The sequence below is a fragment of the Balaenoptera borealis genome, assembly GCF_965194805.1.
Source record: "Balaenoptera borealis genome assembly, chromosome: 7".
Taxonomy (NCBI): domain Eukaryota; kingdom Metazoa; phylum Chordata; class Mammalia; order Artiodactyla; family Balaenopteridae; genus Balaenoptera; species Balaenoptera borealis.
In genome coordinates this window covers 25,055,755-25,071,772 of record NC_138864.1, presented here as the reverse complement: position 1 = coordinate 25,071,772, position 16,018 = coordinate 25,055,755, and the positions used below count along the sequence as shown (strand labels likewise).

The 16,018-nt window shown below is 44.3% G+C and overlaps 1 protein-coding gene across 7 annotated transcripts in view; it reads left to right on the top strand.

The window, feature by feature from the left end:
- MAGI2 (membrane associated guanylate kinase, WW and PDZ domain containing 2) overlaps positions 1-16,018 on the top strand; it is a 1,331,631-nt gene that overhangs the window by 1,276,250 nt on the left and 39,363 nt on the right. For 2 of the 7 annotated variants that reach the window (XM_082399317.1, XM_082399316.1), the window contains one exon: positions 2,695-2,783. The exons of the other annotated variants lie outside the window; for them this stretch is intronic. In XM_082399317.1, the coding sequence (XP_082255443.1) occupies positions 2,695-2,783 (89 nt within the window). The remainder of the gene's footprint in view (positions 1-2,694; positions 2,784-16,018) is intronic. 7 annotated transcript variants of the gene reach the window in all.

The following is a 16,018-nucleotide window of genomic DNA, read 5'->3' as shown; positions in this document are numbered from 1 at the left end:
TGCACACACACACGCACACAGGATTGGGTTGATTTGGCTCAGGACTCTGTATTTTTAAAGTGCCATCCCAGAGAATCCCATGCCCCGGAGACAAATCCATGTCTCCTCTAGCTCTCCTGTAAAGGCCAGCTGCAGGAATTTCTGCTTTCTGTTGTTCTCTTTATGTCTTGTCGACCTCTCACTGTCAGAGCCTCACCCCCTCAACCCCGCTGCTCCTTTGCCCATCAAATCTGAATCGCTCTCCATTCAGACTTGCAACTGTTAAAATTAAAGAAAGGAGACTAGATTTTCCTCCCATTTCCATCTCAGGCTTTTTTTGACAGTCTGAGCTCAGCTCCCACCCTCCTCATTGAGGACAGCCTGACCCTGTGTTCAGAGCATGACGGTGTTGATTCACGATAAGCTTCTGACCCCTCAACTACACCCATTATGAAGCTGGTGCTAAATGCCAAAGCTGTTTTCCCCACTGTCTGATTTTCTCTTGTCTCAAAATAGATATGATACAGAAAAGACTTTGACCCCTATGAAGGAGCTTGCCAACAAAACCTTACTTTCCAGGTACTAAAAGTGGAGTTTAATACCATAAGACAAATTCCTGGGTAGGTCCAGCCAACTGCCATAACCAGCAAATGTCAAGTCTCTAAAGCATCCCTTCAGAGATGCCTGGGCCTATTGCCCTATCCTGGTGTTCCCTAATCAAATAACTCACCAGTGTTCATTTTAAAGTACTCAAAACCCCTCATTTCTAGTGGAAGAATTAGTGAATCCATAAGGCCAGATTTTTGTTATTTGAGAATTCTGCCTACAGCCTTGCTCAAAGATAGGGTTACCCTGATGTCCTGTTCTGACATCAAAGACATCCCAACATTTCTTTTTAACTGAACTCCCTCAGTCAGGACCAAAAATGCGATTATATAATGCCTTCCTCCAGGCTTGAATTACATGCTCTAATTGTAGCAAAATCTCTAAACATTGAGAATCACACATTCTTCAATGTGCTGTTTGGGTTCAAAAAAAATGTTAACAGAACAACAAACACACACTTAGCCTGGACTAAACAGCTGTTAACTCTAAGTTAGCTCAGACATTTGCTTACAGAAGAATCTGTGTTTACACTTCTGTCAAAAGGTCTCTGTTTTTTTTTGGCACACATTCTCCAACAGATAGTGACCCTGGCCTCATCAGGACCCTGAATTTTAGGACTGAACATTTACACTCATAACATACGCATCAGATATGCCTAGCACAGGATGCAACTCTGTTTTTCACATTTCACCATGCTTTCTGCTACAGCCTTCATAGCAATTTTTTCCACCATATTCTGGGCTCTTTGATTTGACCTTCTGGTCCAAGGTTTCCTAGCACATGTATCTTTCAAGCCCAGTAAAGCCCACATTTAGAACCAAATGAGAGCCTTCTCTGTGTGACACTAAAACCACTTGATGGTTTTTGTACAGAATTACTCGCATCTTGGCAGGGCTAAATGGTAAACTCAATAAATTCTGAAATTTAATTTCCCCCCTCACATTCATTGTTAAGCGTTAGTTCCCTCACCACAGAGAGGCTCTACTTTCCCTTTAACCTCAAATTGTTCATTCCCACCCTGGAGACTCCCTGCCCTCAGACACAGTCTGCAATGAAAACCATCCCAAGGGGCATAATGGGACATCCATGCGGAGCGCTGTTCCGTTCTGCGTGTTGAAGCCGTGGATATGCGGCAGCATGTGTGGGGCAAGTTAGGCGTTCAGACAGGGAATATCATCAGTATATACTGGCAAAGGGGGGATCAGGCCCCCAAATGTCTGAGCCGCGTGGATTAAGTGTTTCTGATCACGGTAACTTCACATCCCCCTCTACCTCACACCGTGTGGAGCTGAGAGAACATAGCGTCAGGCGTTGCAGGGAGCGGTTATTACATCTCCCAGGGGCCTGTCTCGCGGAGATCACTGACAGATAGTCCAGAATTTCTAGTACCCATCTTCATGTATGTAAAGAACTGTAGCCCAGGGGCCGAGATACACACAGACCAAAACAGCCGCTACGAGGCTGGTTTCAGAGCACAGCCCTCAGACAGGTGAGTACAGCCATGTAGAACAGGAAAAACCTGGCTGCCTTTTTTTCAGCTTTATTTTTTTCCAGAAAAGAATGACAGCCAGCAAGTCAACTGTGAACTTTGAATATAAATAAGCAAATTGTCACAGGTGAAAAGAGCTGTAAGAATTTATGAGATTATTAGAGAAAACATAAATATAAACATGGGCACACCATGTCTTTGATTTGAGGATTTTTCAAAATTTAGAAATGATTACTGTGACTTCTCAAATGACAGCTGGTCTCACTAAAACACCCTATCATTACGAGAAAATTCTGCAAAAATTCTGATGTTACAATTTCAAAACTTTTTAAACATTTGTGCCTCCTTAAAAGCACCTCAGGATGCCTTCAATATTTTGAGAAAAAAAAAAAATCTACTTTTGGAATATGAACGTAGCTCAGTCTTTCACTAATTTCACTTGCTGCATGCTTGATAGGGTCAGCTTTACTTAAAGTCTTTATTCTTACTGCCTAGATAATTTTTATTCAGCTGCTCTAAACGTACTAAGCAATCTTGATTCTAACAGTAATACTATATCTTTGTCACTGGTTCTGTTAATTCTAATGATTGGTCCTAGGCTGTTCCTCCCCTTCCTTTAGGAATGGTACCTTCCAGTCTCTCCATGTGCATGAAAAGTGACAAGCATGGGTCCCCATATTTCTACTTATTGGGCCACCCTAAAGACACGGTTTGTAAAATCTGCATGAATATTATCTTTCTCTAATGAGCTTTGGTTTTGCATATGTTTTTAACTGATGTATAATGCTCTCTCTTTCGTAGTAGCTTGTCTAATTATTGCTAGAGCTCTGGAAAGTATTTGTAGTTGAGACCTTATAAGTGGTAAGGATAGGATTTGCGGGTTCAGGAAAATAAGAGGTGCACCAATTCCAGGGGTCCAGCCTAGAGTGGCCCCAGCAGGAAGGAAGGGCCGGGAGGGTACGTACAGCAGAGGCGGCATTGGGTGAGTTCTCTCCCACACACTTCAGAAAGTCCTCCCTGGGCTTCAGTGCAGAAAAACAAAGTGTATTTCCTCTCAGCCCACGTTTGGCCAGCTCCAACCCAGGCCACCCTTTCTACACCAGACAGAGCCACCGTCGTCACACATTTTAGCCCTAGGAACCCAGAACTCCACCTGGCATCGTGCTATTTCCCCAGCCTGCTTTGTGCCAGTTATTCAGTCAGGACTGGATCTTCCAACTCACCTTCCTCCGTACTCAGTGATGCACCAAGTTTAAGGGGAAAAACACAAAGCTTTTTTTGAGGGTAGTCATAAGTTTGTATCTAAACAGTATGCACCACTATTTCAAAATGAACATCCTTAAGTGTTGGCTGTATTTTAGCCAAACATTCAGTAAAAATTCTTAAGGAAACTAAGTGTCCTGTACATGTGTGTATATATATACACATACACACACAAATAAAGCAGAATATAGATGAAAGCCTTGCAAATATTGTTCATGCAACTTTTTACCCCTCAACTACATCCCTAGAGCAGCCCACGTGTTCACTGTCAGATCCTGCAGTGGGTCTGTGAGTACTGCCACAATTTTTAAAAACTGGGATTTTAAAATATCAGTTTAACTTTTCAGCAGTAATTGATATGCACGCTCAGTCCCCCCAGTTGGCCGTGGAAGCAGGAATCAGACGACACACTTCTCAAATCTGACTTGATTCTACTCCGTTTACATTGTCGCAGCCACGGCTAAGCATTTCTCCACCGAAGTCTTTTAAGCTGGCCTTTTGAATGTTTTCTGAAATATGTTTTTCAGTTGTTAATAACCCTGCTAGTTGCCATCCAGGACTGGTTTAAATTAAGAATGAAAGGCAATGTTCACTAAATGAATTATTGAATTGGCCTACGGCTGAACATTTCCTTATCAAATACGTTTATGCGGATATGTGTCTATAAACACACACACACACACACACACACACACACACACACCATCACAATCATTCCCTAAAGACGTCTACAAAAACAGAAGTTTTAAATGAATCATTTCTCTGAAGTGTCTATCTCTCAAGGATAAGTTATTGATCAGGGGAACCCTAAATTAGGGCATAAAGAAGACAGTTGCAATGTACTGGAAAAGGTAAAAAGCCAGGGAATAGTTATTGGGGAAATCTAGTCCAGTGACCATGGTTTAAAGAGGTATAGATTCCTGTTTCTGACAAAAGAAAGGTATTTGCTTGTCACATAATTTAGTCTGCATTCCACAGAGGTGAGGGGACCTGAATCAATTCACTAGAGTCATTAGCTAAAAACCTTAAAAACCAAAAAAAAACCCCAAAACTGGAGGACTCTTTGTGGTCTCAGTTCAGTTCCACCAACATCTATCAGGCACCTTGCTCGGTGCTAGGGAGATAAAGATTAATGAGAGAGTCTCTCCCTATGTGCATTCCCAAGCAAGGAGGGGTGACAGGGAGAGAATGAGGTAATGGGACAAGTATGAATAGTATTGGCAAAGGAGTGATAAGAGCTCAAGGGACACAGCACCCTAAATCTGCTGAGCAGGGCTGTAGAAGATTCTACTCTACCTAAGAGGTGACATTTTAGCTGGGCCTTGAGTGACAAGTGTGATCTCACCCGTGTGGACAAGAGGTAAGACAGCTACCACCACACAGACTAAGTAGGAAAAGGGGAGGCACGGGATGAAAGAACATTAAAGTGGGGCTCCACAAAAAGGACCTTCTATGCCAAGCAAAGGAATTCGGATTTTATATAATCAGATGTCACCAAAAAATTAAGTGGAAGGGTGAAAATATCTGTATTTGGAATTATGCCTCAATAGTATTTCAAGTGGCTTTTATAGGAAACTGGGGGCAGCTAAAATGTAATTGTAAAAGCTGAAGCAAATGATGTGAGGACCAGAATTAGGGAAGTGGTGGTGGAAACTGCAAGCTGGGAATGGATTGTAGGGATATTTCGGACATTTCATTGATGGAAATAACCTCACTTGGTGAATAATGAATATAAGGGAAAGGGTCAGGGAGCAGAATGTGGCCAGAGTTGGCTGGCAGACGATGTCACATGGGTGAAGGAGCAAGTTTAGGAGTGAAGATAACGAGGTTAGCTTTGGACTTGTGGAGTTTCTGATGCCCGGAGGACACTTACGGGAAGCAGCCCACGAACAGGGAACTTGGATCAGATGCTCAAGGGCTGGCGCATTTTGGAAGTCCTGGAGTCCTGGAGTGGGATGAGCTCTCCCCGAGAGACCCCACTACATATAGAGAGGAGAATCCATGGGACACGGTCACATCTGCGTGGCAAGTAAGAGAAGGCGGTGAAGAAGATCAGGAGAGGGCAGTCCAAGAGGCAGGAATCTCTTCCCAAAGAGAGGAGTGAGGGAAGCCAGGGTGAGGGTTCAGGGAAGCTGCAGGGAGAAAGCCCTGTGCCCTGAAATGGACCGGGAAGGCTTTTAGGAAAGGAGGGGGAGGGCAGGGCCTAGAAGCACACTTTCCTGCCTGGTTTAACACAATGCAGGTGCATAGCACTCAATTAACGGTGATACTGGGAGGATTATTGGTGGGTGGGAAATGGCCTTCAGCTGCTCCTCTGCAGGGACCTCACCATAGGCCTTCCCCGCTGGCTGCCCCACGTTCTGGGCCACACTGGGAATCCACCCAATGAGACCACAGATAATTAGAGCTCCTGCTTAGATCCAGTCATGGGGTTAAGGCCTGGCTTTTCTGGTTTGGCTTTTCAGAGGGCAGGGGTAGGTAAGGTATAAAGATGAATAAGACAGCATTTCTACCCTAAAGGAACTCTGTATGTAGGGAATGTTTAAGGAAAGCAGGATGCTCATTGTTTACAAAAAATACTCTTTAGGGACTTCCCTGGAGGTCCAGTGGTTAAGACTCCGCAGTCCCAGTGCAGGGGGCACAGGTTCGATCCCTGGCTGGGGAACTAAGATCCCGCGTGCCGTGCAGTGCGGCCAAAAAAGAAAACCTATTAAAAAAAAATACTCTTTAATCACACTCTTGTTGAAATCATTCTCAAATGTACTGTGTGTTACATTCCTGGATTGAGGTACAAAGTATCCTGAAAATGGGTATGCTCTATTTAATTTCCCTTTTCCCCTGACACATTTGCCCTTTGAAATCTGGATTCCATCATCAAGACTCTAGTGAAAAGTGTCCCCTCAGTGATCACCAGTCTCACCATAGTAACAAAATCCAGTGAATGATTCAACCCTTCATCTCCTTGGGACTCCCAATAAGCTAACGCTGTTGGTCCATGTGTTAGCTGGATTTTCTCCTTCCTCCCTGATTTCTCCCCTAGGGTCTCCTTCAACTCTCTTCTCATGCAGTGACACCCCTCCCCCAACACGTCCCTCAGGACCTCATCTGCTGTCATGGTTCCGCCTGTCACCACCATGCAGGTGACTCTGATGTCTGTTTTGCTATCTCTGACTTCATTCCCAAGACTTCCAACTGCCCTCTCGACATTTCTATCCAGATGGCCCACATCTGTGTATCCAAAATTGTATTCGTGATCTTTCCTCCTAAACTACTACTCCTCTTGAATCACCTGTTAATTAAGAAACCATCAACCCTCATTGTTGCCCAGCTCAAAACCATCCTAAGTGCCTTCCCACTCATATATACAGCCAGTTCCCAAGTTTGAGTGATTTTACTTCTCTCATTTCTCACAAGGGCCCTCTCCTCCTTTCCTCTTGTCATTCTACTCCCATTCAGGCCCACTCCACAGGGTGAAATAACCTCTACCTGTTTTCCCTACTTCCCTCCTCACTGATGCCAGAGCAATTGATTGTCCTAAAGGACTGCCCCACTCAAAGACCTTTCACTCACACACACACACACACACACACTCACACACACACACACACACACACACACACCCTTAAATGAGTCCTCAGAGCATCCCTGATTTGGCCTCATCCAAATCAGTCTCATCTCTCCTCTCCCACAGTATCCTATTACATATCTGTGCTGCAGCGCTGCCGGAACACTTGGCATTGTCCTCTATTTCCACCTTCATGATTGGGCTCGTGCTGGTCCCTTGGCTTGGAAAACCCTTTCCCCAAATCATGTCCTCCTTCAAAAACCAGGTTGAAGGCTGCCTTCTCCGTGAATCCTTCCCCAAATCCACCATCAGAAGTAATCTCTCAGTCCTTTGAAGTCCCATAGCCTCTCACACATCTCCCCGCCCCCTATCACTCTGTTTTGCAACCTGGTTATCAGTGTCACGCAGTCTTTCCCCTTCATGGAGTTCAGCTGCTGGTTATTACCCTGGGTTCTTGCAACAGTGCTTTGCAGAGAGAGTGAACAAGTAAATGCATGAATGAATAAAAGTCTTGCAGTATCATTAGGTCATCATTCTGATAGCAAATTCCAGATAGATTGCCTATCTCTACGTCACTTAGTTGTTCTGGGGCTTTATCTTCCACTGTCATCTCATTCTGTGTCTAAATTTCTATTTGAGTTTTACGGATGTGGAAGGTTACTTATGTTTCTCGACCTTGGAGAAGTGGCTCTCTCTAGGGGGTGTCCTATGTGTCCCAGCAGTTCAGTCCCCTCGTGTCACTCAAGGGCCAGGGACCAGTTGGTCCCTGTGTTTGCGGACTCAAATTCCACAGGCTGCCAGATCGCTGTCTCCTGGCTTCTGCTATCTGCCCCCTGGTGGGGGAAGCTGGTCTAGAGGCTTGTGAAGGCTTCCTGGTGGGAGGGGCCAGTGCCTGCCCACTGGTGGGCAGGGCCTTATCAAGGGGCGTGTCTAGCCACAGGCTTTAAGCAGCCTGTCTGCTGATGGGGGAGGCTGTAGTCCCACCCTGCTGGCTGGCTGGCCTGAGGCGTCCCGGTGCTGGAGCCGACAGGCTGTCCCCTGGAGCCAGGTCTCGGTGCTAATTACCCAAGCTGGATGTCTGCCTCCAAAGAGTTCAAGAAGAGGAATGCTCCCTGATATTTCCGCCACCAGCTTTTATGAGCCCAGAGAGAGCCACAGCCGCCCCCCGCCTACCCCGGAGACCCTCCAAGACCAGCAGGTAGGTTTGGCCCAGGCTCTGGTGTACACGAGACCTTGTGTGCACACTCCAAGAGTGGAGTCTCTGTTTCCCCCAGGACTCTGGGGCTCCTGCACTCAAGCCCCACTGGCCTTCAAAGCCAAATGCTCTGGGGGCTCCTCATGCTGAGGCCAGGCCTCCAGGCTGGGGAGCCTGGCGTGGGGCTCAGAGCTCTCACTCCTGTGGGAGAACTTCTGCGATATAATTGTTTTTCAGTTTGCGGGTCGCCCACCTGGGGGGTATGGGATTTGATTATATCGAGAGTGCGCACCTCCTATGGTCTCTCATTGGGTTTCTTCATTATGTCTTTGGACGTAGAATACCTTTTTTGGTAGATTCCAGTCTGTTTTATGGATGGTTGTTCAGCAGTTAGTTGTTATTTTGGTGCGCTCGTGAGAGGAGGTGAGCAAATTTCTACATAGGCTTTTGTTGAGATAGAAGGCATAGGAGGATGGCCCAAATATCCACTGACCATCTCAACCTAAATCAGAAGTAGTTGTTTGTTTGTATTTTAATAAATTCCTGCCTATTTGCTTATTTTCTTGTATTGCTTTCTGTTAAGAGTTGAATGGAGGAAAACTGGCTAGTCCAGTGTTCCAGGTAATTATTTCTGGTTAATCTAAGTTTTATTGTTTCTGTAAGGTGTTTTCTCTCAAATAGGTAGCCGTGACCTAGGTCAATCTACTCATTAGAATCACCTGGGGAAGTTGCATTTAAAAAATACCCGTAGGCTCCTCCCCAAACCAATTAAACCAGAATGGTGCCAGGAGTGATGGGAGGTATGCTGCTTTTTTTTTTTTTAAAACGTGCCGCAGGTGAGTGTACCAAGCAGCCTGAGTTGAGAATCACCAGTCGCTCAGATAAGGAGGGAAATCATACAGGGAGGCTATTACATTAACTTAGGAAATTCAGGGATGGGCAATGAGGTGCTGAAAACAGCAGAAGTGAAATACAGGAGAAGTGACAATACCAAGAGTCTTGAAAGAAGAATCATTAAGGCTTGGTGACTGATGATGTAAAGGGAATAAGAATTAGGGAGAACTCAAAAATTATCCCCAGGTAAGACCCCAAGTATTTGGGAAGATGGCACAGCCTTTGTCGGGAAAAAGAAATGGGAAAATTCAGAAATGATGCTGTTGACAAGCCGGGTGACCTTTCAAGAATTTCTTAACTTCTCAGGGCCTCGGTTTTCTCATCCGTACAAATGATAGGGTTTGGTTATATGGTGGCTCAGTTCCTTTCAAGTACTAGTATTGAAAGTAATGTGAGTGAACTAATGTGAGTGAACTAATCTGGGGTAAAAAACCATGTGGAATTTTCAGATGTGTGTGGACATTTAAATAGTGATTCACAACAAGCAACTGCATCAGAGCCGTGCATCTTCAGCAGACGGGGTCTCCAGGGAAGAGCACAGAAAATTGGGGGTGAAGGAAAGGTCAGGAAAGCAGAGTGAGAATATAGAATCTGCCTTGTTGCCTGCTCCAGTCTCTGTGTCACTTCCCTGCTTACCCTGTGACAGGTGAGCAGTGACACAGTGGCTGCTGTCCCTCATCCCAACTTTATGGACACAATCATTTTTCATATGACTACTTGGAGTTGCTGTCACATACTGGGTTTTCCTAGAGAAAGATTGTCTCTTTTTAACATAGTGCCTTCAAAAAATGAAATGGATCATTTTGTAATTCATTATGAAAATTCACTAACAGAAAATAAGTAGCAGGAATTCTTTTTTTTTTTTTTTTAATTTATTTATTTATTTTTGGCTGCATTGGGTCTTCGTTGCTGCGCCCGGGCTTCCTCTAGTTGCGGCATACAGGGGCTACTCTTCATTGTGGTGCGCGGGCTTCTCATTGCAGTGGCTTCTATTGTGGCAGAGCACGGGCTCTAGGCCTGTGGGCTTCAGTAGTTGTGGCACATGGGCTTAGTAGTTGTGGCTCGCAGGCTCTAGAGTGCAGGCTCAGTAGTTGTGGCACATGGGCTTAGTTCCGTGGCATGTGGGATCTTCCTGGACCAGGGCTTGAACCTGTGTGCCCTGCATTGGCAGGCGGATTCCTAACCACTGTGCAACCAGGGAAGCCCCCAGGAATTCTTAATAGCTCTTTTTATATTCAAAATGTCTCTCTTTTTTTTCATATAAAATGCCAAGAGGGAGAAAAATTATCTCTTCCAAGTGAAATACATCTGTTCAGTTGGCCTTTTCCCATTATTTCTACCAATAGTTTATTACCTCTGGGCAGACAGCAATCAATACCTTTAGCTTGTTTTCAAAGTGAAATATCAGGCAATGGCCATGAAAAAAAAAACCCACCAAAAACCTCACTGCTTACTCTGCATGGAAGTGAAATGTTGATTGCCTTTCAGATGTCAAATATGGTGAAACCAAATCCTAGTCTTTCGATACTCAAAGCCCTGGGGCACATAGAAGCTGTATCTAGAAACCCCTGGTTATGCTATGATTGGACCACAAAGATATACAAATGGCCAACAAGCATATGATGAGCTGCTCAACAGCGCTAATGATCAAGGAAATGCACATCAAAACCGTCATGAAATATCACCTCACACCTGTTTGATGGCCACTATTTAAAAAAAACAGAAAATAATAAGTGTTGGCAAGGATGTAGAGAAATTAGAACAATTGTGCACTGATGGTGGGAAGTGGTGCAGCCACTATGGAAAATTACATGGAGATTCCTCAAAAAATTAAAAATAGAACTACCATATGATCCAGCAATCCTACTTCTGGGTATGTATCCAAAAGAACTGAAAACAGGATCTTGAAGAGATACTTGCGCATTCATGTTCACTGCAGCATTATTCACAATAGCCAAAAAGATGTGGAAGCAACGTAAATGTCCATGATTGGATGGATGGATAAAGAAGTGGAATATTATTCAGTCTTAACAAAGAAAGAAATTCTGACACATGCTACAACATGAATGAAACTTGAGGACATTTTGCTAAGTGAAATTAGTCAATCACATAAACACGACTACTGCATGATTTCATTTATATGAGGTACTAAAGTAGTCAAGTCTTAGAATGTAGAATGGTGGTTGCCAGGGGTTGGGAGTAGTAAGGGGGCATTGTTCAACAGGCACAGGGTTTCAGTTTTGCAAAATGAAAAATGTTCTAGAGGACTGTTATGCGTACGTAACACTACTGTAGTGCACACTTAACATGAATAAGAGGCTCAATTTTATGTGTTTTTAAAAAAAAAAAAAGACAATGCCACACTGGGCTCTTATGAGAACCAGCATCTCTAAGGCTTAGTAGTTCAAAACACAGAGGACTTACCCTCTTCTGAGCTTTCTTTTGTAAATTGCGCTGAAGTGTGCATCCCTCAGGGAAATTAGATGAGAAACCCCAAGTTTCTTAAAGGAGCCATCAGTTGGAGGGAGGTGCTCGTTATAGTAAGATTGGTATTAGTATCAGTTCTCCCTCTACAGAGTTTTCTGTTTTGCTTCTCTTGTTGCTGCTGTTAAGGTTCTTGCCTTTGGTTGATTTTGGAACGGGGTGGCTTTGGAGTTCCACTGGGGCAGTAAGGAAGTAGGACTGCAAGTGTAGAAAAGGAAATTCCAGAGTCTGGTGATGTTTCAGTGATTGTTTAAATATTTCCATTCCTTTGTATCCCACCTCTTTTCACGAAGGCATCTTTGAGGCAGTAGCTCAGGTTCGGTGGCAAAGGGGAATATCAATTGTCCTGCCAGCCACGCTAAGGAAACAGACAAATGTTCATAGAATACAATCCTCATTCCCCACGGATAAGCTCACTGACAAGGGGAAAGCGTTCCCATCTGTCAGGAGCCTCAGGTGGTGGCAGCAGCCCTCACCACGTTGACAGGTGATATAAGTGGAAACGCATTGCCAGGTTATTTAGTTATTGCACAGTGGGCCACAAGGAGCATGGCATCCTTTGTGCCTTTCTTTGACCTTGTTTATGAAAGATTTTGTGAGGTTATTATCTATTTCATCAGTTAGCAAGCCCAGAGCCCCATGCTGGCCCCTGAGAGAACTGTTCGCCTCCTGAGGACAAGAGCCACAACTTCTAGCTCAGCAGGGCCACACCTCACACACAATGGTGCCTTGTGCAGCACTGTTTGAATGAATGAATGAGTGAATGAATGAATGACTAGAAAGGATATAGAGCAGTCAGGCCCTGCCCTCCGAGAGGTTATGGTCTACTAGGAAAAAAGGCAAAACAAGCACTCCTAGGACTGAAGGAACTTAAAAATAATAAGGACGTAGTACATACGCACACTGAGATGCGGAGGATGCCTGTCACAGTAAGTAGAGCGGGCGGGAGACTTTTTTTTTTAATAAATTTATTTATTTATTTATTTATTTATTTATTTATGGCTGTGTTGGGTCTTCGTTTCTGTGCGAGGGCTTTCTCTAGTTGCGGCGAGCGGGGGCCGCTCTTCATCACGGTGCGCGGGCCTCTCACTATCGCCGCCTCTCTTGTTGCGGAGCACAGGCTCCAGACGCGCAGGCTCAGTAGTTGTGGCTCACGGGCCCAGTTGCTCTGCGGCATGTGGGATCTTCCCAGACCAGGGCTCGAACCCGTGTCCCCTGCATTAGCAGGCAGACTCTCAACCACTGCGCCACCAGGGAAGCCCGGGAGACTTTTTTAAGAAAGAATTCCTACCCTTCCAGTCTAGCATTGCACTATGGAAATTAAATTATTTTCACTAACTGCAGCATAAAAAATGTCTATGCTTATACTAAACTGCTCCGTTTAAATATATATATCATGTTAAATATATATATATATATTTAAGAGAAGGTGTAAAATAAACTCAATTCATAAAAGATAGTATATTGGATCCAGCTGATCCTGAGGCGGATCTCGCAGGAGGACAAACGTGCTTGAGAACTCAAAAAGCTAGAACTAAGCCTTTAATACCTCACAGCAGGTGGAAGTTCAGTTTGGACCGCTGAACGGAATGCAGCAAAATCCAGTCACCTCTGTTTCCTAGCAAAGAGTAAACAATTTTCAGCGGAAATGTTTTCCTCACTTTCTCACCTGTCATCACCCTTCTCCTCTATCTGATCTTTCCTCAATCCACCCACCCCAGAAAATGGCTGCTTCCACTTTGAAGCAGGGAAAGGACAGGGTGTGCGGGAAGGGAGCCCCAAACTTCTGCTCTGGCCAGAGACCCGAGAGGAAAAAATACAGGGAAGTGTCAATTGTATTTTTCCAAATTCCTGGTTAATAGTTTCCTCCTGAGAGAAAGCACTTAGAGGCCTTAGCCTCACTTTTCCATCTCCAGTTAGAACATATTCCTATGGCAGGTGCCTGGCCTGTCTGTCCTCCCAGGTCCTCACTCCCCTTCGGGGCCAATCTGACCAGGAAAGGGAGAGGAGGGACCGAGACAGGACCCTCACCTGGTAACCTACTGGGTCAGAGGTGCCACACCCCTGGGGCTCCCTCTCTATCAGGTCTGTTCACCAAGTGCTCCGCGGGACCTACGTGAAAGGCTGACGTTCTGAAATGAACGCTTAAGACAGAAATTAAGAAACGATGTATCGAATCTCAATTGTGGAAATGTTCCTACTGTCATTCTGTGGTTGCATTCGTGCTCCAGTGATGCCCCAAAGGGCATCATTTTCTAACGTAACTTTCACTGATTTTAACACAGTAATACATGTTAGCTACAGACTATCTCAAAAGCAGAAACAATCGAAAGAAGGAAAACCTTCTTCCTCTTTTGAAAATGTAACTAACCATTTTGTTTTGAAACCTGCTTGATTCATTTGCCAATCTGTTTACCTCTCCACAATAGTAAATCTCCTTCTACACATCATTTTTCACAGCTGCTTAGCACTTTGTTGTATAGGTTTATCATTCAACCAGTCTCCTGTTTGGACTTCTCTTGTTTTTCTTGTTTTTCCACTATTGTGAAAAATACCGAAAAAATATCTTTGTAGCTATATCTTCCCATATATCTTTGATTATTTCCTCAGGATAACTCTGAAAAGCAAAACCACTGGGTCAGAGTATCTGCATTCTCACGGGAGCATAGATGAAGTCAGGGAATCATATGGACCCAGTTTTGGGAGCTACTCCTGGCTGATGGAGTAAACTTTATATTAAAGTATCTTTTCCAGTAGCCAAGCATTTATGAGCTCTGGCAGAAGCCGTGTGATGGAATAAAAAGTGCCTGGAGCTGAGAGTCAGTGCTGGGCAGGAAGGCTGAGCTGCCCCACACACCCCACAAAACCCCTCAGGCCCTGGCCTGGCTCTCTGGGGCTCCCACACCTCATTGCTGACCTGGTGACATGGCTGAACTACAGGTTCTCTGACCACCCCTCCTGCTGCAGCACAAGAGGATTCCATTCAAAACTGGATACAGTTGCATAGTATTTATGTGTACATACAGTTTGTTTTACTATTATTGTCCCTTCTGTTTTGTTTAGTTTGTTTTTAAGCAGCACTGACAATACTTCTCAGAGAAGCAGAGGGCTGTATGCGATCTCGTAACACACTTCCTCGACAGTTTAAAAAATCGTAGGCCTTCTTGGATAGCTCAGAAGTTGCCTGTGTCTGTGTATTGTATTTCTTTGGGGAAGAGCAATTAGTCAAGGGGAGGCCCAAGCCCAGGACACTACTGACATTCCTCTGGCTTTTTTCCCAAAGTGTTCTGGGCGATAAGAGCTTTTCAGGCACTTGGAGAATGAGTGTTGGGCGGGCTGCATTTGCCAATGGCAGACCTGACCTATAGCACTGGACCTATAGCACACTGAACAGTGACAGAACCAGAGCAGGCTGATGTCCCAGGTGGGGACTGGCCATCACTAAGGATGCTGTTGTTTCGGACTTCAGAGGCATCTATCACCCGGCAAAGCAGAATTTTGAGGCCCATTCCTGTCGACTTGAGTGTGGAAATGCTTCCATTTGGGGAACCAGCTGAGTTGGTAATATTTGAGGGAACCAGTGGAGCCCATGGTAACTAGTTATCACTCTTCCTGGTAACTATGCCTTCGCCTCTAAATATGTGCTGTTTCATTAAGAAAGTTTTTATGAGATGATGTTTTCAAATAGGCAGGCCTCTGAGAATCCCTTAAATTAGATGAAGACAGATCAGACCTCCGGGAGAATCATCTCCACTTTGTAGCTCAGAAATCTAAGACACGAGGAATTCTGATCACACTAAGTTACAAAGCTAATGTAGAAACAAACGTTTCCATTTCCTTGCCTTCTCCTCACTCATTCAGTAATATTCCCAGCTGAACAGCAGCAGCCGATGGAAAACCCACCTGTGTCACTTAGGTGCCACCCAAAGCAGACATCCCTGGCACATCCAGAAAGAGCTGTCTTGTCTTTGTGCGAGCACCTTGACTGAGCTGAGAATATTCATTCATATTCAGTCTTCACTTTAAATAGCCACCCTCTTGTTTTTAGCAAGACTGGCTTAATTTGAAGAGCCTATGGTGTGGAAAAAAGAGACTAAATGAATCAGAATACTGGTCAATAACATTGGTCCAAAACTATCAGGCAATTTAAATACAAGATCCCTAAGGTCCCAATAGGTTTATAGCTAAGGGTAAAAACTATTCAAGGACAAAATTGAGTATGAAAATGTATTATACAAACACAGCTGTAGCACTTAATAAATATGAAATAGCTAGCAAAGAGAGTTAAGGCATCTTAAGATGAGAAACGTAAAATTTGGACAACTTCTACCTGGTGATTTAAGACTGTTGTAAAAGATTTATTGGCCTTTTACATAGGTATCAGACAGCCTTCATTATCAGTCCCAATTTGTAAAATGGTATTTAAAGAGAGAAATACTGGCATATTTCAGAGGTGAAAAGACCATAAGATCTTAGAGCTAGTATCTCATTGCCAAGACCACAAATGTGTGGAACATTACAGATATAAATTCTGAAGTACATC